Source organism: Camellia sinensis, chromosome 5, assembly GCF_055761805.1.
Source record: "Camellia sinensis isolate YWXY chromosome 5, ASM5576180v1, whole genome shotgun sequence".
Lineage (NCBI taxonomy): Eukaryota > Viridiplantae > Streptophyta > Magnoliopsida > Ericales > Theaceae > Camellia > Camellia sinensis.
Genome location: NC_138965.1, coordinates 18,465,652 through 18,488,544, shown reverse-complemented (window position 1 = coordinate 18,488,544; position 22,893 = coordinate 18,465,652). Strand labels below are relative to the sequence as shown.

Here is a 22,893-nt window from a genome sequence, read left to right as displayed (position 1 = left end):
AGATCTCACCAACAAGAGGGGTTATTCGATTTGGGAAGCAAGAAAAGTTAAACCCACATTACATCGGGCCATTCGAGATACTAGAAATGATTAGTCTTGTGGCCTATCGCCTTACACTGTCTCTTGAACTGTCCAATGTCCATAATATGTTTCATGTATCGATGCTTTGACGGTATCTTCGAGATCCAGAGCATGTTGTTGATTATGAGGACCTGGAAGTTCAAGAATATCTCTCTTATGAAGAATAACCAATGCAGATTCTTGATCGTCGTGATCAAGTTCTCCGAAATAAGACTATACCTCTTGTAAAAGTTTTGTGGAGAAATCATCGTGTTGAAGAAGCAACCTGGGAAACCGAAAGTCAAATACGAGCCAAATATCCACACTTCTTCGAAAACCAAAGTACGTCAAATTTGGGGACAAACTTCTATGTAGGAGGGAAGAAATATGACACTCTAAATATTTAATTAAATACTACGTAAAATTATATATATACATAAGTAGAGTAAATAAAATATTAGATGTTATGGTTAAGTATAATTTAATTAGAGATTAGTTTGTTTGTTTTTATCAAACGAGTGATATGTAATTATTTTAAAGAATTGGGCCAGAGTATAATTAACATAAAAATTAATAAGATAAGTATTAATCTAAGGAAGATTTGGCTGTGGACATGCGTTGGTTCTGGAGGACTCTTGTGGTTTGATGGCACGGTTTGCCTCCTTATTATAAGGAGGATTTGCTCAAGATCAGTACAACAAAAAAAACAAAACACAAAAAAGATATTGGAGATAGTAAACTAATTAGTAAGAAGGTTGTGATAGTGAAAAGTAAGAGTAAAGGGTTAATATTAAGGTGAGTTATATTATACCTTGAGTCACCATAATATATTTTACGTATGTTTTGAGTTACCATAATTTATTTTACACAATGTGTTTTATAAATTATATTAATATTTCAATTATGTTGATTATTTTCTGAACTCTATTTGCTTAAATTGAAACCCATGGATATGTTTGTTTAAATTTTAGAAATTATCTGACAATAATTTTATAAACAATTATTTTCTGTAAGTACCACCACGGAAGTCCTATGTCTTGGGAGACTTAACTAAACCATTGGCTTCTGATTGGTTACTTACTGGCCCTCTGTTTGTCATGGATCCATTAACTTCTGTTTTGACTGTCACTCCAGTGACTTCTGTTCTATTTTGTTCTGTACCGTAGTTATGGTTATTTATTTACATAATTTGTGTATTTCAGCTCTTGTCACTTAAATAATTGGTTATTCAAATTAAGTTCTGTTAATGTTTTAACTTAAATAACTATCCACGATTACTTTGTGTCCTTTATACTCTTGGCATAATATTTCTCACTCTGCTGTGTGCTTATAGCTGTTACCCTTTTCAGGTAATGAGATGTAAATAAGAACTGTAACCTCGTATAGTGGGACTCGCACGGAATTTGATGCCGACTTATTACACATTGTTTTTTTTTTCTTTTTTTTTTTCTAAAATTTTGTCACCGCATAATAAAATAATAAAAGCCCCATGGATGTAATTTCGATCATTAACGAATTAATTTTCTGTTTAATTATTTTCTTACTTTTATTCCACTTCTGCTTGCGCTACTTAATTTGTTCAATTAGAATTAATAAGTTGCGATTCCAGCCCTAAGCATCCGAGGGTTGGGTCGTGACAAACAGTATATGTATCCTTGACTTCACTGCGTTCGTAGGAGTTACATCTTATCACCTGATATTGTTTTGCAAGATTGGCCAACAATGTTCAAAAGCAAAATGTTTGCTTTCACCTTGAAAATATAAAAGTTTTGCTTGAAGTATCTGTATCAATAAAATATTAAATTAATTAATTAGTTAATTTTTATATGAGACAAAATAAAAAAACTAACATAATAAATGAAGATGAAATCTTACTATCAACTTGAGACATCCCACTTGGGTGTAGATTTTCGACTTGCACCAAACACACATGAAATTTATTATAACATTTCATGATTTCACCTTATCGAGATGAGATAGACACTTGTGTTATTGACTAACCATTCTGTAGTAAGAAATTATTTTCAAAAATTCTTCCCCAAAAATGAGCATGAGATTGCGAATTCCCAACAATTGGGTCTTCAGTAATGTGACACCAAACTCTACAAATTGCCACATCTTCCTGAGTGGTGAAAGATTTTCCTTTCTTTATTTTTGATAAACTTTCCATGCTGATTGTGTGAAAAAACAAACAAAAAAAAATTATGTAGATTGAAGATAATGTGTATTCAAATTGAGATTAATTGTTTAGTTTTATAGGGAGTAAAAATATGATCGTTTTTTTATCTGTTTAAATTATAACCATTAAAAACTAGCTGTTTCAAACATTTCTCAATTGGAGGGAAAAAAAAAAAAAGAGTTGTTGCTCAATTTGTGTATTCCAATGACAAAAGAGCACCATTAGATTAAACAATCCAACGATCCAGATTGTTGCTTCTCTCTATCTCTCTTATCTTTCTGTCTCTCTTATCACTCTGTCTCTCTTGATTCTAGAAACTACTCCCAACTCTGCTCTCTCTCTCTACTTCTCTCTTTGTCTCTCTTATCTCTCCAATGCCTCTTCACAACCAGTCTTCATCTCTCTCCCTCACCCTCACCGATTGCAGATTTTCTCACTTACTCTTTCCCTTTGTGTCTCATCTTCTTCATCACTACAACCACCACCCTCAACCACAGTAACCACCAAACCTTCAGTAACAACCACCATAATTGTCGATCTCTAACCCTCTTCCCCAAATGTCCTTATCTGTTCTCCAATCCTCTTCTCCCTCTATTTCTCCTCTTCTTCATCACCACAACCACGACCCTCAACCATAGAAACCACCAAACCCTCAGCAACAACTACCACAACCGCCGATCTCCAACCCTCTTTCCCAAATGTTTTTCTCTATTCTCCAATCTCACTTTCTTCATCACCACAACCACCACCACAGTGAAAGGAACCACCACTACCACAACCAACAGAACCACCACCACTACACTCACCGCCGATCTTCAACCCTCAAACCCTTTAGATCCTTCTCTCTTCTCTAACCCTCTTCTCCACCACAATCCCCTATCTCTCACCTTCTTCCTCTTCGACCTCTCTTTCTGTCTCTGTCTCTCTCCCTCCGTTCTAAACTGTCGATCTCTGACGATCGAAACCCTAATCCTAACCAAAACGATCTTCTTTCTCCCTCTTCGATCTATCTCTCCCTCGGTTATAAACATATTCTCCAATGATCCCTTTCTATCAGTGATGATCCAAACTCGAAACCCTAATGAAGACCATCCACAGAATATGAAGATGATCAACTCTAACGAAGCCTATTTTTGTTAGGTATTTATTTTTTTGACTTCACTGTGTTGTTCAATTTAATTAAATGTTTTTTTTGGGTTGAAATTGAAATTTTGCTTGAAATTGCTCAATCTGCATTTATTCCTGAAATTTTGCTTCTATTTTTATTTTTTGGTGGTTTTTGGGTGCATTTTGCTTCTATATTTGGAAAGGATGATGAAAAAAAAAAGGGAGAGAGGAAATGGTTGGTTGAAACTGACTTGACAGCTTTAGCATTTGTCAAAGATAGCAACTACTAAATCTTACCATTAGAGGTGGCTTTTTATGAATTTCTACCATAATTTGGCAATAGCAGCTCCAATAACAAGCCATTGGAGATGCTCTTACTAGCCATATATGTTATCGTTGGGATGACTAATTTTGGAGAGAGTACAACATCCCTCGATTAACTTTTAAACTTGGATTGTTTGCTTTTTTAGCTTATATTTGTTTGGAAATAAATTATTTTAACTAATTATTTATCTTTTTACGAAAATATATATAAAAAATAAATATTAATTATTTTGACCTTTATTTTATTGACGATTTTGTCTAGCCCATCCCAAACACCCTAGAATGACCCAAAATTGGCGTAGTAACTACATAATGGGCTGGGCTAGGTTTTATCATTTGTTTTATCATATGATTCACATAAAAGGCAGATTCGGTACTAGACGACACCAAGAAGACCAATTGATTGGCAACAACACATCTATACTATTATTAAGGGAGCTTTTTTCATAAATCCATCTTTAATTACTTATGTTCCATCCAATCCATATTCTTTTTGACTATTCCATTAGGTCCTATTTGAGATAAGAAGACCAAAATACATTTTTCATCTACTTATGTTCTATTTAGTTCATATTATTTTCTTATGTTTCAATAAGTCCTATGGGTGACATAATTACCAAAATACCCCTAATGTGAATGTTCACACCGTCAATGTGAATGTTCATATCGTCAATGTGTAGGGGTTTGGCCTATGTACAATGTGAATATTCACATTGACATATTAACATTCACATTGATAGGAGTGTAAAATTAGCCCGCGGCCTGTGGGCGGCCTGGGGCGAGCCCAGTCCGGCTCGTGACAATGTGAATATTCACATTGACATATTAACATTCACGTTGATAGGACTGTATAATTGACCCGCGGCTTGTGGGCGGCCCGAAGCCTGCCCGTTGATAATGTGAATATTCACATTGACATGTTAACATTCACATTGATAAGAGTGTAAAATTGACTTGCATCCCATGGGCGGCCCGAAGCCCGTGGGCGGCCCGGGGTGAGCCCGGCCCGGCCCGTGATAATGTGAATATTCACATTGACATATTAACATTCACATTGATAGGAGTGTAAAATTGGCCCGCGGCCCGTAGGCGGCCCGAAGCCAGCCCGCTGCCCGGGGCGGGCCCGGCCCGACCCGTGACAATGTGAATATTCACATTAACATGTTAACATTCACATTGATAGGAGCATAAAATTGACTCACCTCCCATGGATGGCCCGAAGCCCATGGGCGGCCCGGGGTGAGCCCGGCTCGGGCCGTGACAATGTGAATATTCACATTGACATATTAACATTCACATTGATAGGAGTGTAAAATTGGCCCGCAGCTCGTGAACGGCCCGAAACCCGCCCGCTGCCCGGGGCGGGCTCGGCCCGGCCCGTGACAAAGTGAATATTCACATTGACATATTAATATTCACATTGATAGGAGTGTAAAATTGGCCCGCGGCCCGAAGACGACAGCCTTAGGTCGGGCCGGTGGGCCTAGGCCTAGGCTCGAGCTTAGGCGGGGCTTGGGCGGGCCTGGCCATTTTTTTAAATTTTTTTTAATTTTTTCTACCAAAATTTTATTATTTTCCACAAAAAAAGACATTGTGCCTCAGGTGGGCTGGGCCTCGGACCGAGCCTTAAATGGGCCTTAAACGGGCCGATGGGTCGGGCCCGGTTTCAAAGTGATAGCCTAGGCCCTAGCCTAGGGTCTCGGACATGCTCGGGCCCGGACCCAAACGAGCCTGCCCTTGCCGTGGACGGGCTTCGAGTAGCCCACGGGCGGCGGGCCAATTCTACATTCCTATCAATGTGCATGTTAACATGTCAATGTGAATATTCACATTGTCAACGGGCCGGGCCGGGTCTACCCCGGGCCGCGGGCGAGCTTCGGGCAGCGGGCAAATTTTACACTTCTATCAATGTTAATGTTAACATGTCAATGTGAATATTCATATTGTCACGAGTCGGGCCAAGCCTGCCTCGGGCTGCGGTCGGGCTTCGGGCTGCCCACGGGCTGTGGGCCAATTTTACACTCTTATCAATGTAAATGTTAACATGTCAATGTGAATATTCACATTGTTAATGGGTCGGGCTGGGCCTGCCCCGAACTGCGGGCAGGCTTTTGGCCGTCCATGGACCGCGGGCCAATTTTATATTCTTATCAATGTGAATGTTAACATGTCAATGTGAATATTCACATTGTCAACAGGCCGGGCCGGGCCGGGCCCGCCCAGGCCGCCCACGGGCTATGGGCGGGTTTCGGGCAGCCACGGGGCACGGGCCAATTTTATACTATTATCAATGTGAATGTTAACATATCAATGTGAATATTCACATTGTCAACAGGCCGGGCCGGGCCCGCCTCGGGCTGCCTACGGGCCGTGGGCGGGTTTTGGGCAGCCACGGGGCGCGGGCCAATTTTATACTCTTATCAATGTGAATATTAACATGTCAATGTGAATATTCACATTGTCAACGAGCCGAGCCCGCCTCGGGCCGCCCACGGGCCGTAGGCGGGTTTCGGGCAGCCACGGGGCACGGGCTAATTTTACACTTCTATCAATATGAATGTTAACATGTCAATGTGAATATTCACATTGTCAACGAGCCGGGCCGGGCCGGGCCGGCCCTTGGCCGCTAGGGGGTTTTTGGCCGCCCATGGGACGCTGACCAATTTTATGCTCTTATCAATGTGAAAGTTAACATGTCAATGTGAATATTCACATTGTCAACGGGCCGGGCCGGGCCCGCCCCGGGCCGCGGACCAAGTTTATACTCTTATCAATGTGAATGTTAACATGTCAATGGCCCGGACCGGGCCGCCCATGGACCGCGGGCGGGTTTCGCGCAGCCACGGGACGCGGGCCAATTTTACACTCCTATTAATGGGAATGTTAACATGTCAATGTGAATATTCACATTGTCAACGGGTCGGACCTGCCCCGGTTCGCAGACGGGTTTCGGGTCGCCCACGGGCCAATTTTACATTCCTACCAATGTGAATTTAAAAATATGAATGTTCACATCATAAAATTGCTAACTGTTCAAAAAATATTTATAAGGGTATCAAAATTAAATATAAGGGCATAGGTGTCCAAGAAAATAGTGTAAATCAAGAAAAAAGACTTTATGGAATAAAACTATACATACATGGGACTAAATGGGTTAAAAAATTCATTCATGGACTTCTTGGGTTAAAACACTTCTAAATGAGATTTATCAATAATTTTCCCTATTATTAAGTGAAAGCTTAAATTAGTTTATTGAAACCTTCTTCTTCTCATATCACGTAACAACTTTATATATGTTAAAATAAAAAAAATTGTTATACACAACGTAAACAAGTTTTAAACCCAAAACCTTGAGTTTCATTAAAATACACTTATCACTTAAGCAACATACATATTATGATATTAAATTCTTTATTATTTATTTTCATTGTTAGTTATCTGAATTGCGCACTCATTGTGTGTGCCACCCGTTAATAGGGATATAAGAAAAATTGAAAAAATCGACCAAACCGATTGAACTGGACCAAACTAGCTATATTTGGTTTGTTTTTTTAGCAAGAATCGGTCCGTGTGGTTTTTAAATTTGATTTTTTTTAGTTTTCGGTTTGATATCGGTTTAAGCACCTTGTATACCGATCTAAACAGAAACCGACCACTTCAACATATATTGTGTTTATAATATATAAAATCTAATAATTTAATGATATTAATAAGTATAATAAATTATTAACCTCAATTAATTAACCTTATCATCTTTATAAATTAAGTTTGTAAACTCTTATTATATATAATTTTAACTTTAATTTATTATTCTTGAAATCTATTTTTGATTTTGATTTTTATTAATTTAAGAATGGAAAAGTATGTATTAAATAGAAGGATTAAAAATATTTGAAATGATAAATAAATAATTAATTTAATACTTTTATATGAATTAATTAAAAATAATTCATACTTCGATAAAATCACGTTTAATTCAGTACGGTTCGGTAGAAAAACGATCCATATCAATATTCAAAATAATAATATCGACAATTATCAATTCAATATAATTCATATCATCATCAAAGCTCCGAAACACACACAGCCAAAAGCTCTGAGTCTGAAGCTTTTTGGGTACTCTCGAAAATGGCGATAACACTCAACAATGGCTTCAAGATGCCGATGATCGGCCTCGGCGTCTGGCGTATGGATGGCAAAGACATCAAATCCCTCCTTTTCAACGCTCTCAAGTTGGGGTACCGCCACTTCGACTGTGCTGGTACTCTCTCTCTCTCTCTCTCTCTATATATATATATATATATCTTGTTTTGGCCGAGTAAGTTGAGTTTACATGGAAATGTAAATCAAGTGTGTTGTTGTTCACTCGCTGGTTTCGTGATTGATGAGTAGAGTAGGGTCATATGAGGATGTATTTTACTTTCAAGTAAGATTGGGATTTTAGGGTTTTATTTTTGTGATATATATGTTGATTTCTCAAGGCTGAATAATTGTAGCAGTTTCATAGTCCTAAAATCTCTGATCTCTAATTGAAAAAGAGTTGCTGAAGAGGGCTCAAATTTTGAAAGGATAATGTTTTAATTTTGCCATTACTTAGTCCACTGATGCAACTGAGTCATTAAAAAGGGCGAATCAGTGAATGAGATAATCCCGCTTTGGAGAGGGCAAGATGTATGCAACTTTACGCTATTTTTAGTTTTTTGTGGCTCAAACCCATGCGGTTTGGGACTTAAACCCATTTTTAGAGAAACTGTTTCTGTGAACCGTGCCACCAGGATGCTAACGGCAAGCTAAGTGAATCTTCCTTTAATATAATGCCTATTGTAAAATAGTATATACGGCTCAATAAACCTTGATGAGGCTCATAATCTGACCTTGCACTGTTGGGCGTATTACTTTGAATAAAGCCACAACCACAGCTTACTTACCTGGGGGGAGAAAAAAATGAACAAAGAAATGAGAATAGTGGCCAAATGTATGAAAGCAAAGATTCATCAGTACAGCATTAGCATGTTCACTGTAAATTTGTTAATGGGTAGCATTTCTGCTGTTATAACCTTCTCCAACAGAGAAAGGAATGGCATGGGTCCTAGCAGATATTAGTTTTTCTGTTTTTCTTGCTTTTGGTTTTACCTTTTCATTGGGGCTTGTATATGCCTTGTCTTCTTGTTGTTTCTTGAATAAAGTTTACCTTACCAAAAAAAGAGAGACATGAAATAATGGCAATTGTGTGGAATCTCTAGTTCTTTCATGTGTGAAATTTGAACTTTGTCCTGCTTAAAGCGATGAAGCACCGACCATGGCATATAGAAACAATTTATAACTGTTAAATGATATAAAAAAAACATTGTACTTCCTCTTGGAGCTGCTATACAAAATAAATATCAGGAAGAACCAGTACATATACAAGGCTTAATCTACAAGTTTGTTTCGCTTACACTATATCCTCTCTCTCTCTCTCTCTCTCTCTCCCCTTTCTTTTTTTCTTCTTTCCTTTTCAGTGTGTTGTAGATGATGTCTAATATGTTTGTGCTTTCAGCTGATTACAAGAATGAACCAGAAGTTGGTGAGGCACTTGCAGAAGCATTTCAGACAGGGCTTGTTAAGAGGGAGGACCTTTTCATTACCACCAAGGCCAGTCATAGCAAATTTATGTTTTCTCCGTACTTTTTTGGGTTTCTCAGGGGTGTGAATCCCACATTTTCTTGGTAATGACAACAATTTATTGTATTCTGTCTCTGTCTGGATTGCAGCTTTGGAATTCAGATCATGGACATGTTGTTGAAGCCTGTAAAGACAGTTTGAAGAAGCTTCAGCTAGGTTATTTGGATCTATACCTCGTTCACTTCCCTATAGCCACGAGGCATACTGGTACTTCCTGCCTGCCCTTTCTTGGTTCATATATCTCTCTTTCCCTGTTACGTGCCATTTAATCTGGGATGTGAAATTGCTTGTGAAAAACTTGAAACTTAATGGGCCAGATGTTTCTGTGATGACATAATGGATTCTTAGAACTTAGAAATGCTAAATGATAACTCAAATACAGTGGTGCACATTGAAATTTGGATTGGTGAGATCTTAGGATTGACACTTTCTAGGGGAATAGATGTTGGTAAAGGGATTTATGCTCTTTCAAGTACTTAGTAAATGATTTGTGGAGGATTAACTCTTTGTAAGTTTTCTGAATAATAATCTGTATGTTCAATTGTATAATACAAAGAGTACAACCGAGTTATATAGACCTAATCTAAAAAAGGAAATAAAAATAAATATATATTTTTACAATCAATCTAATATTCATACAATCAATCTAATATATTTACAAAATTAGCATAATATTCTCATACCCCTGCTCAAACTCTAGGTGTTTTAGTAGAAAATACTGAGAGTTTGCCAAGAAAGAACTAAAAACGAGCAGTGGTGTGAGTCTTGGTAAAGAAGTTAGCAAATTGAAGTGTCGAAGAGATGAAAGGAAGCAAGATAAAGCCAGACTGCAAATGCTAACGAACAAAATGACAATCAATCTTAATGTGCTTCATCTGCTCATGGAAGACAGTGTTATGGATAATATGAATAACACTGCGATTGTCACAGTAAAGAGAGGTTGGAGAAGACTGAGATACACCAAAATCAGATAAGAGACAATAAAGCCAAACAATCTCAATAGTGGCATGAGCCATAGCACGGTACTCAGTCTTGGCAGTAGAACGCGCAACAACAGTCTGTTTCTTGTTCTTTCAAGAAATTAAGGAATCACCAAGAAACATGCAGAAGCCAGAAGTAGATTTGCGATCAGTAACATCAGCAGCCCAATCAGAATCAGCATAGGCCACAAAGTCTAAAGAGGAAGTAGAGGACAACAATAAGCCTTGAAATATAGTACCTTGGAGATAGCGAAGAATGCGAACCTAAGCAGCCCAATATATAGAACAAGGAGCAGAAACGAACTAGCTAATTACATGAACATAGGCAAGATCAGGGTGAGTGGCAGTTAGATAGACTAAGCAATCCATAAGCTCTCGATATAAAGTAGGATCACCCAGAGGGACACCATTAGCAGTGTTAAGCTTCACATTAAGCTCAATGGGGGTATCAGAAATTTTAATGTTAGTAAGACCGGCACGGTGAATAACCCCATTTGCATGCCTAGGCCTCGTTTGGCAACCTTCAATTTTAGCTAAAAAGCCAAAAAGTCACTATAAGGTCACATCACTCTTTTTACTTTTCTGCATATCTTTTCATAAAAAGTCAAAAAGTTACTAAAATAACTTGTTCCCAAACGAAACCTTAGCTTAAGATAAAAAGTAACCTTTAGGAGAAGAAGCGACTTCAATACTAAGAAAATACCGTAAGGGGCCCAGATCTTTCATTTCGAAGGTGCGGAAGAAATGTTGCTTGACTTAGAGATAGCAGAAGAGTCCGAGCCAGTGATGATTATATTATCCACATACAGTAACAGGGCAACAAAACCTGCAGAGGTGTGAATGAAAAACAAAGTAGAATCCTGAGCACAAGGATTAAACCCAAGCTAAGTGACAACGGCCTGAAAGCGATCATACCAAGCATGAGGGGATTGTTTTAAACCATACAGAGCGTGCCGAAGACGACAAACATGTCCAGAGGAATGAGACAGGCCAGGGGAAGGACGTATGTAAACCTCCTTAGTGAGATGGCCATTAAGCATTATTAACATCCGTCTGATAGAGTGGCTAATGACGAACAACAATGACGAACAACAACAACATAAATTAAAGTACGAATAGTAGTCATCTTGGCAACAAAGGCAAAGGTCTCCTCATATTCAATACCATACTCCTGTGAGAAACCTTTGGCAATCAGGCGAGCTTTGTAGTGCTCAAAAGAACTATTAGAGTGAGTCTTGACTTTATAGACTTATTTACAACCAACCAGATTTTTGCTAGTAGGCAATGGGATTAGCTCCCAAGTAATAGTTTTCTGCAAAATAGACAATTCATCCTCCATAGTTCGAACCCAATTAGGATTTTGACAGGCCTCCTTGTAAGACTGATGTTCTGAAAAAGAGTGAATAGCAGACAAAAAGATACAATATGAAGGAGAAAAACATGTTTTAGCAAAATCTAGTTTGACGACCTATTTACGGATGCAAAGAGGATACTTACAGTTAGCAAGATCAGAGTCGTCAAAAGCAAGGGGATCAGTAGAAGGGACAAAGACAACTGGTGGAGGGAGAGCCTTGTGACGAGAATAGACTAACAACGGAGGAGGAGAAGGAGCAGGTGGGGGAGTAGGATGAGGAGAAGAAGGAATAGACTTATGGGGGTCAGGCGAGATGAGGAGGAGAGGGAACAAGCTCATGGGGAATAGCAACGACGTGCTCATCAAGAGGGACCTCAGAAGGAAATGGATCAATATGAACCAAATCCTTTTTGGAAATTGGGGCTGTAAGAGGAAAAAGCTGAAAGTAAGGTAGACATTCAAGAAAGGTAACATGGCGGGGGACATATAGGCGACGGGAAATAGGGTCATAATAGCGATAACCTTTTTGAGTGAGACTGTAACCTCAAAAAGACACACAAGACAGACCGGGTACTCAGTTTGGTCCTACCTTTACGGGGTAAAAGGACAAAACAAGTAGACCCAAATACACGAAGGATGAAGTAATTGGGAAAGTTGAGAAAACGGAGTCTCATAAGGAGACCAACCAGAGAGAATGGAAGTAGGCATACGGTTGAGAAGAAAAGCATCTGTAAGAACTGCCTCACCCCAAAATGGAGCCAGAACAGAGGCAGAGAGAAGGAGAGACCTAGCTGCCTCAAGGAAATGATGATGTTTACGCTTAATGCGACCATTTTGGGAAGGTGTATCAGTATATGAAGTCTGGTGAATGGTACCCAAATTAGCCAAATATTCACAGAACTCAGTTTTAAAATATTCTCCACCCAAGTCAGACCGTAACAATTTAATAGTAGACCCAAACTGTATAGTGACCATAGATTGAAAAGTACGATATATCTGATAGAAGTCAGACTCATGAGTCATAAGATAAATCCAAGTGTAACGAGTGCAGTCATCAACAAATGACACATAGTATGCAGAACCCTTTTTAATGAGAACAGAAGAAGGATCCCAAACATCAGTATGAACTAAACAAAACGGTGTATCAGATATAAAAGTGCTTTGTTGAAAAGGTAAGACTGTCATTTTAGCAAGTTTACACCCTAGTCACTTGTTAAGTTGACTAGGAGAAACTTTACCCAATATACCTGATTGAGTTAAAGACCGTAGGCGCTCAGTAGACAAATGCCTTAATCTGGAATGCCACAAATAGAAATGACTTGACAAAGAATCTAACTGAAAGGAGGAAAAGGCAGTCGGAGAGATAGTCATAGGCAGATGCAAACTCTTCACCACATAGAGGTCTAATTCTATGGTCAGCCCCAATCTGCCGTTTGGACATCCGATCCTGCACATACCAGATAGAAGAAGAAAAGAAACATTAAAACAGGAGGCATTAAGCTGGCTGATAGATAATAAAATGACAGATAACTGAGGAGTATATAAGACAGATGGAATAGAGACAGCAGACATACAGATGATAGGACGGATCCAACAGATATAACAGACCCATTAGCAGTATTGACAGTAATAGGAAAGGTAAGAGGAATACAATTTTGAAATAAGGAGAGATGAGGAGTCATATGATGAGAGGTGCCAGAGTTAAAAATCCAGACAGACGAAGAGATACTTGAAGAAGACCTAAACAAACCCGAATGAAGAGAGGAAACAATGAAGACAGACAGGGATGTCTGGGAGGTAGATAGTATATGCTGAAACTGACTAATCTGAGTACTCAAGGAAGCCAAAAGCCAAAGATGCAGTAAAATCGACGGGAGGTCGAAAAGTACTCTGAAGAGGGGTGCGGAATTGGATCTGAAACTACTGAGACGATGAGGCAAACAGACTTCCCTTCTTGGGACACTGATGCTTCTAATGGCCCCTTTGATGGAAGAAGGCATGCTCGTTAAAAGCCAGAGACATCGTAATGATGATTGTAGAGAGTAACCAGCTTAGGGTTTGATTAGGATATCATCCCCTATTTATATTAATAAAGATTAAAGTTTGTAAAAATTACAAGGGAGCCTTGAGACATAGAATAATTACACACTAATAACTCAGATAGTAATATGATAATATAATATGCTAACACTCCTCCTCAAGCTGGTGCGAAGATATCTCTCATGCCCAGCTTGTCTAATATGTCATGAAATGGCTTATTCCCAACCCTCTTGGTGAGAATGTCAGCAAGTTGATCACCAGTCTGGACAAAAGGAGTACAAATGGTACCACCAGTGAGTTTCTCTTTAATGAAGTGACGATCAATCTCAACATGTTTTGTCTTGTCATGTTGAACCGGATTGTAAGCGATGTTGATATCGGCCTTATTATCACAGTATAACCGCATGGTGTCCGTCTGATCAATACCTAGATCACTCAACAAGAACCTGATCCATAAAAGCTCACACACCCCTTGTGCCATAGCTCTAAACTCAGCTTCTGCACTTGACCTGGCAACCATATTCTGTTTCTTACTCCTCCAAGTAACTAGATTGCCTCAAACAAAGGTGCAATACCCTGAAGTCGATCTCCTATCAGTTATTGATCCAGCCCAATCAACATCTGTGTAGGCTACCACACGAAGATGATCATACTTTGAAAAATAAAGACCCTTAACAGGAGCAGACTTCAAGTACCTCAAGATTCTCATGACAGCCTCGAAGTGAATCTGATGAGGAGTATGCATAAACTGACTAACCACACTGACAACAACAGCAATATCAGGACGGGAGTGAGATAGGTAAATGAGCTTACCCACTAATCACTGATAGCTCCCCCTATCAACAGCTTCTCATCCTTCATCATCCCCCAATTTTTGATTGGGTTCCAGTAGAGTGTCACATGCCTTGCAGCCAAGCATCCCAGTTTCCTTCAACAGGTCAAGCACATATTTTCTCTGTGAGATAAATATCCCATCCTTGGAGCGAGCAACTTCAATTCCTAGAAAATACTTCAAGCTTCCCAAGTCTTTGATTTCAAACTCATTAGCTAAATATTTCTTCGACAGAGGTATTTCCCTACTATTATCAGAACAAAATGGTTTGACAGTGGCCCCAAACTGAGTACAAATCGTCTTATGAAAATTGCGAAATACAGAGAAAACCTCACTCTTATCTTTCATGAGATACACCCAAGTAGTACGAGAAAAATCATCAATAAATGTAACAAACCATCGCTGACCTTTCACAGACATAACACGAGAGGGACCCCAAACATCAGAATGTATTAATGAAAAAGGAACTAAACTTTTATTAAAACTGGGAGCAAAAGAAGCTCTGTGTTGTTTTCCAAGTTGACAAGACTCACAAAGAAATTCAGACACATGATGATTTGCGAAACCAGATGGAAATAAATGCTTAAGTAAATAAAAAGAAGGATGCCCAAGACACCGATGCCACAGCTATAAATCAGCGGGGGTAGTAGAAGACGTGGTGGAAGAATAAACAAGCTTGTCCGGTTGATCCAGGAAGTAGAGACCATTTGCTGCACCACCACTGCCAATCGTCCTTCTCGTGACAAGGTCTTGAAAAAGACAATGATCAGGAAAAAAACGTCACACTACAATTCAAATCCTGGGTAAGACGACTCAAGGATAACAGATTAACAGAAAAATTAGGAGCATGGAGAACAGAAGATAGAGGTATGGTAGGAGTGACTTGGACTAAACATTTTCCAGAAATGGAAGAAACAGTACCATCTGCAATTCTAACTTTGTCCTGACCTGAAGAGGGCTTATAGGCAGAGAAAAGATCAGAGGAGCCAGACATATGATCTGAGGCACCAGAATCAATAATCCAAGGCAAAGACTTATGACATACGAAAACACAAGGAGAAGAGGCTAAGTTACCTGAGTAGGCAAATGACAAGGAAGCTGTACTGAGAACAGTAGAAGACCGGCGGTCCAGCAATTGGCGCAGAGTATCCTCAAGCTCAGCATCAGAAGCTTGGCCAATGGAAGCAGAATTAGAATTAAGTGTATCAACGGCACTAGACTAATAAGCTCGGGAATAGGAGCCACGTCCTCTAGACTGGCCTGACCGACCTCCTCTAGAACTAGATCGATCACCTCGACCCCCGGATGGAGTCTCATGAAGCTTCTAACACGTCTCACGCGTATGCCGTGGCTTCTTACAATAATCACAGAATAAAGACTCCTTAGCAGCAGACGGAGGGATGGGAGTCAGGCTGAGGCCATCTCGAGGAGCAGATAGTAATGTTGAGCGGTCAGTAGAGACAGGGGACATCATAGCAGACCGGCGACTCTTTTCATTTTGTACATAGGCAAATGCCTCCTGAAGTGAAGGAAGAGTGTCCATACCTAGAACTCGACCCCTAATTGGATCATACTCCACATTTAGGCCTGCCAGAAATTTAAAGACCCGTTCTTGTGCGATGAACTTCTTATACCCGACAGAATTAGCAGGACAAACAGGCTTATAGTCTTACAGGTGATCAAGGCGTTTCCAGCCGTTGGTGAGGAAGGTGAAATACTAAAGGACAGTCTGCTCCCCCTGAAGTGAGCTCTTAATAGAGCGGCGCAACTCAAATGCCTGTGAGAAATTCTCTTTGCGGGAATAGGTGGCAGCCACAGCATCCCAAACATCCTGGGCAGTCTCCATAGACAAGTAGCCCTCACCAATTTCTGGAACCATCGAATGAATAAGCCAACCCATAATCAAAGAGTTGGTAATCTCCCATTGGTCATAACCCAGGTCAGTGGTACTAGGTGTCTGTGTCCTGCCATCAACATATCCTATCTTTCCTCTGCTCTTCAAAAATATAGTCAAACTTTGAGACCATGCTAGATAGTTCTGACCATTAAATAGAGAGGTGGTGATTTTCAGACTAGGGTTGGGGTTCTCAGGCATGGTAATAGGTATAATGGGACTCTCACTCCTAGGTGTTTGAGAAGTAGGGGACACACTGGTGGAATTTGCTATGAATACTATACTACCGAACCCATAACAAAACTAGTGGCAATCACAAACCCGGAAGGTGGTGGTGAAAGAACAGGTACAATGACCACTATAAAGGCATAACAAAATTAAGAAACCATAAAGTTTTTTTTTTTTTTTGGGTGGACAAACTGTGTTGAAGATCAAACAAAGCCTATACACGACATAGCAGAGGTAAGACCAAACAGAGGTTATACCAGAGAAGAGGAGGCGACAGAGGAGATTGACGAAGAAGATCAACGAACTGAGGAGATCGACGAACTGAGAAGATCGACGAAGTGAGGATCGACTGAAGAGGACAAACTGTACTGACAGAGGAGATTGACGAAGACAGAGGAGATCGACGAACTGACCAAGCAAAGGAGATCGACTGACGATGAGCGACGATTGAAGTTGCGAAAAGAGACGATGGCATCGGAGGAGTTGACTGAGGCAGAGGACCAATCCAGGTAAGTTTCAAACCCTAGAGTGATCGTTGGTGCTAATTTCGATCAACAAGGGTGAGCCGAAACCCTAGACAGGCATCAACCCACCTGAAACTACGTGGGTCTTTGTTGGCGTGAGCCGAAGCCCCTCAGGGTGGAGTCAGCGTGAGCTGAAGCCCCTCCGGTGGTGGCTGGTGGCGCCGATTTGTAATAGGAACAGTGTGGGTAGCTAGGGTTAGGTATTAGGGTTTAGCTCTGATACCATGATGATTGTAGAGAGTAACCAGCTGCGGGTTTGATTAGGATATTATCCCCTATTTATATTAATGAAGATTAAAGTTTGTAAAAATTACAAGGCAGTCCTGAGGCATAGAATAATTACACACTAATAACTCATATAGTAATATGGTAATATAATATGCTAACGTGTAATAATCAGAGAGATGAAGGGTTTAAGTGTAATAAGTCCAAAATAGTCAAATCAGGGGGCAAAGGGTAATAAACAGACAATTAGAACTAGATCACCACAAAACTTGTACTGATGTGGTCACAGTGTAATAAGCACAAAACTTATTTGGCGGACCACGGATACTAGAGAGCCAGAGGAACAAGACCACAAATAAAACAAGAGTGAGAAAGAGAGAGATCATGAAGCACAACTAGAGAGAAAATGGAGATCGCGAACACCAACAGGTATGGGTGTCACGATCTCAAACTCCATCTCTTTGATGCAGACGCTGGAAACCAAAACTAGAGAGAAAGCTGTGTCGCGAATCCAAATTAGAATTAGAAATTGAACAAACAGGATTTCGATTGCAATCTAGACAGTCTTGACGAGTCAAGAGAGAACTGATCAGATGAATCGCAACTGAAAGAACAGAGACCAGTGTTGTTAAAGTTGCGCCTAGGCGCAAGGCGAGTCGAGGCGCACCATCTGCGCCTGTACAGGTACCAGGCGAGGCGACTTGAGCCAGGCGAGTGCCTTAGCCGCGACTTGAGCAAGGCGAGAAAGGCGCAAGGCCCTCGCCTAGGCACGACTGAGTGTTTAATTTGTAGATCTGATCTAACGACTGAGATAAACCTTTCGAATGGCTCGTAATCACAGAGGATTAGAACTCATGTACCATATGAGCCAAATAGGACTTAGATGAACCCTAATCGAAGTCGTCTTTCTTCTTTCGCCTCGCAATCGAGTTCGAGCTGGACTTCGTCTGCGATTACGACTGCGACACAAGAGCTGGACTTCGATTGCGACACTGGATCGACTTCGGCTTCGCAGGTTCGACTCTCTCTCCCCTTCTCCTTCTTCTTCGTCTTCTACACTGGTTCGACTTTCATTTTTTTTTTTTTTTTCCTTTTCTTTTTTTTGCCTTCGACTTCAACTTCTTGTTTTTTGTCTCCTCTATTTTTTGTTTTGCTTTTTCCTTTTTTTTTTTTTTTTTTCCAATTATTTGAGTTGAGTCTATTTTTTCTATTTTTTCTTCAGTGGATCTATTTTTTCTTTTTCTTTTTTTTTTCAATTATTTCAATTATTTGCTTCTTCTTCTTTCGACTTTCTTTTTCTTTTCTTTTTTTTTTCCATTAATGATTATTACATTCATTATGATTATTACATAAATAAATAAATAAATTAATTCATACATACATAAATAAAAAAATAGATACATTACATTCATTATGATTATACTGAAATTGATTCATCATTATACTGAAATTAATTAATTCATCATTAATTTAAAAAATAGAAAATTGATTCATAAGTTAATTAATTCATACATTACATACATTACATTACATACATTGAATCATAACATTAATTAATTCATAAATTGATTCATACGTTAATTAAAAAAATAGAAAATTGAATCATAACATTAATTAATTCATACATTACATTACATACATTAATTAATTCATACATTAATAGAAAAAATAATGTAACATAGGAATGAATGTAATGGAATGTAATGTACATTAATTAATTAATTCATCATTAATTAAAAAAATAGAAAATTGATTCATACATTACATACTTTAATTAATTCATCACATAACATACATTACATTCATTATACTGAAATTGTTTTTCTGTTATTTATTTTTTGTGTTGTGTAGTAAGTACTAAGTAGAAAATGACATCGGAAAGTAATAGAAAAGATCCGGCGTGGCAATATGCCCATTTGGTGGAGGAGAATAATTTAAACAAGTTTGAGTGTAATTTTTGTGGTAAAGTATCAAATGGAGGTGTTTATCGGGTGAAACAACACCTTGCGGGAGGTTATAGGAATGTTACTGTTTGCCCGAAGTGTCCTTCTCATGTAAGAGAAGAGATTAGAGAGTTCATGTCAAAAAAAAAGACACAGAAGAAATGAATATGTTGCCTGATTTCGATGACATGGACATGGAAGATGAAGATGAAGATGAAGATGATGATGTCGTTGAGATCAATGTCAATGATGTTAAGGATGATGATTGACTGACACCGACCAAACCTACCATTTCTTTTGATATTGATGTTTTCAAGTGTTAAGACATATATTAGTATTTGTGGGATATTTATGTTTTGGATGTTTAGTGTTTATGTTTTTATTTTATTGAATGTGGATTATTTGATCTTTGAAAATTGGAATGTTATGTAATATGTACTTTCATGGCTTTGAGAATTATTTTATATTTTGTCTTGAATCTTAAATCTTGATTACTTTTTATTTTTTAAAAAATTGTCTAAGTACTATGAATGATCAGTCTATATTAATTTTTCTATTTTTTACGAAGACTGTGCGCCTTACTTCAATAATGCCCGCGCCTCGCCTTGCGCCTTGCGCCTAGGCCCCGAGAGACCTTCAGCGCCTTAGTGCGCCTTGAGCCTTTAAAAACACTGACAGAGACGAACCAATTAATGCATAACCCAAGCCACCATGAACTCAGCGATCGTGAGGCTCTGACGAACCAAACCCAATCTCGAACCAGATGAACTAGAGAACCACAAACCAGATGGGTTGACTCAAGCTCAGATGAGTCACATGGATCCAAAAAGCTGAACTAAAGAACTCAACAAATTAGAGAAGATCTGACCATGGTTGCTAGGGTTTTGAACCTAGCTCTGATACCATGTACGTTTTCTAAATGATAATCTGTATGTTCAATTGTATAATACAAAGAGTACAATCGAGTTATATAGACCTAATCTAAAAAAGGAAATAAGAATAAACATATATTTTTACAATCAATCTAATATTCACACAATCAATCTAATATATTTACATAATTAGCATAATATTCTCACACTCACATCTTAAAGAGGAAATGCATACCCAAGATTTGTTTGCTTGGGGGATATACTTCTAAGGTAGTATTAAGATCTTGATTTGAGTAGGAATTTTTGGATGGAAAGGAAAAGAGAGAGGAAATTTGATAAAAATAAAAGCTATTTTGTATCTTTGTTCTTTTTTCTCCATAAGGCCTTGTTTGGGGTGTACTAATAAGTACACACTTTTTATCTTTTTATCTTTTTTTCCATCACATCACCTCTCCACTTTTCTGCACATCTTTTCGTAAAAAATCAAAAAGTACACTTATTTATATCATCCAAAATCACCTTTAAATCTCTACTCAAATCTAAGATCCAAACAAAACCTTAAGTTTTAAGGGAATGGTCTATGGGATTAAAATTTGCTGATCAATGAGTCCCAACATCCCTCCCTGATATGTCTTGTTTAGAGATCCTAAATACGTCGGGCAATCTGGGCTGATTCTATAATTGCTTGATTTTCGGATTGAAATCTTTAAGATATTTCTCGTCCTTAAATTAGTTTTCAAGAATTTTTTCCGACTTAAATTGCAGGAGTTGGTACAACTGACAGTGCTTTGGGTGATGATGGTGTGCTGGACATAGACACAACGATAACCTTGGAAACTACCTGGCATGCTATGGAAAGCCTGGTTTCAATGGGTTTGGTTCGCAGCGTAGGGATCAGGTGCATTCATCTACCATTATGCGTCTTCATTTGCTATTATCATAATGCTTTCCCACACAACCTTGCAATGTACACTTGGACAATTCCTTGTCTATTGAGATCATAACAAAATTTTGTTTTAAAGTGAATTTCTCCTGTTGAATGCCTATGGTTAGTTTGATCTTATATAGGTAGTTGTTTAGAGTTCAAACTATTCATTTCTACTGTCTCAATAAGTGCTACTAGAAAGCGCTAATACTCTAGTGAATTATGTTTTGGAACACACTTTCGGAAACATGTTTTATTTTTGTTTCAAAACGGTAAATTTAGTAATCCAAAGCGATTCCAAAAACTTTTCTTCCAATATGTTTCCTAAAGGTTTCCTTGGAAGTTTTGACTGGAAATTCAAAGAAAAGAAAAGAAAAGAAAAGAAAAATTATAGTGAACTAAAATTTAAGGTGAGTGAAGTTTTGACTAGACAAAAATAAAATATAATGAACTAAAATTTAAGGTGAGTGAAATTTTGACTGGACAACGTCAAAAAAGGGACATAAACATGTGTTACTACATGATTAATTTGAAAAGAAAAAAAAACATTTTATTGGGCACTTAATTTGTTGAAAGAAAATTATTCTAGAAGTACCGTAAATTTTGATGGTGTAATCTATAAGTCTATTCTTATTGTACCACATTTTAGAGCATGTGGCCTACTACGTTTCCGTTCACGTTCAATGCAAGTAACAATGTAGGTTAGTTCTTGGACATTTTATGAGTTTGAAATCTGGCTCTCATAAGAAAATTTTGTTTGCAGCAACTACGACATCTTCTTAACTAGAGATTGCTTGGCTTATTCCAAGGTGAAGCCTGCTGTGAACCAGATTGAAACACACCCCTACTTCCAGCGTGATTCGCTTGTCAAATTCTGTCAAAAGCATGGTATCTGTGTCACAGCCCACACACCTCTAGGAGGCGCTGTGGCTAACACCGAATTGTTTGGTACTGTATCATGTTTGGATGATCCCGTTCTCAAAGTAAGTTAGAATTCAAAAACTTCCTCTCTCAGAGTCTCAGTGGGCAGTAAAGTGATTGTTCTCATGATCAAATAAGAATTTACTTTTATGAATGTAAATGCACCAAAATGATTTTGTCTTTGCTTCTATGGTTTCAGGGTCTAGCGGAGAAATACAAAAAGACTGTGGCCCAGATTGTTCTGCGCTGGGGTATCCAACGGGGTACTGTTGTCATTCCAAAGTCATCAAAAATCGAGAGATTGAAGGAGAATATCCAAGTGCTTGACTTCGAGTTGACCAAGGAGGACATGGACCTGATCAAAAGCATTGACAGGAACTATCGGACTAATCAACCTGCGAAATTTTGGGGCATTGATGTATATGCATAACTATGGCAATTGTGAGTGAGTGATTCGTTTCATGTTATGCTGAAGAATAAAATGTGAAGAAACGGTGATTTTCAGAAGTTGGTTAGATCTATCAATGATTCTATACATAGAACACATTTAAAACTTATGACGAAACTGATCCACCACCCTGAAATTACATGCCGGTGGAACCATGTGGTGGATTGAACTTTGGACAATTAAAGCCACTTTGGATGCTAGATGTCATCATGCAATGCTTGTTAAAACTAGTTATGAGATGCTTGTGTATTGTTTTGTTCGGTTCTGGCTTCTGTCTTCTTGCAGAGAATGTGAGTCCTGTCTTTCTGTATGTCACCACGTGCGTCAAGCTTGACAAGGTCATTTTCTTTGGCATACCCACCTCTACCCTAAC

At 38.7% G+C, this 22,893-nt stretch overlaps 1 protein-coding gene across 1 annotated transcript; it reads left to right on the top strand.

The window, feature by feature from the left end:
• Window positions 1–7,633: 7,633 nt before the first annotated feature.
• LOC114319811 (NADP-dependent D-sorbitol-6-phosphate dehydrogenase) lies at window positions 7,634–22,720 on the top strand. Its single transcript, XM_028266868.2, has 6 exons — window positions 7,634–7,931; window positions 9,210–9,304; window positions 9,424–9,541; window positions 20,992–21,124; window positions 21,915–22,134; window positions 22,272–22,720. The coding sequence occupies exons 1-6, from the start codon at window positions 7,799–7,801 to the stop codon at window positions 22,500–22,502; spliced, it is 930 nt and encodes a 309-aa protein (XP_028122669.2). The 5' UTR covers window positions 7,634–7,798; the 3' UTR covers window positions 22,503–22,720.
• The last annotated feature ends 173 nt before the right edge of the window (window positions 22,721–22,893 follow it).

Bases quoted from the DNA above. Each gene is read 5' to 3' on its own strand.
- LOC114319811 (XM_028266868.2), top strand. From the start codon at position 7,799: ATGGCGATAACACTCAACAATGGCTTCAAGATGCCGATGATCGGCCTC. The intron at 7,932-9,209 runs GTACTCTCTCTC...TTGTGCTTTCAG, and splicing joins CCGCCACTTCGACTGTGCTG to CTGATTACAAGAATGAACCA. The intron at 9,542-20,991 runs GTACTTCCTGCC...CTTAAATTGCAG, and splicing joins TATAGCCACGAGGCATACTG to GAGTTGGTACAACTGACAGT.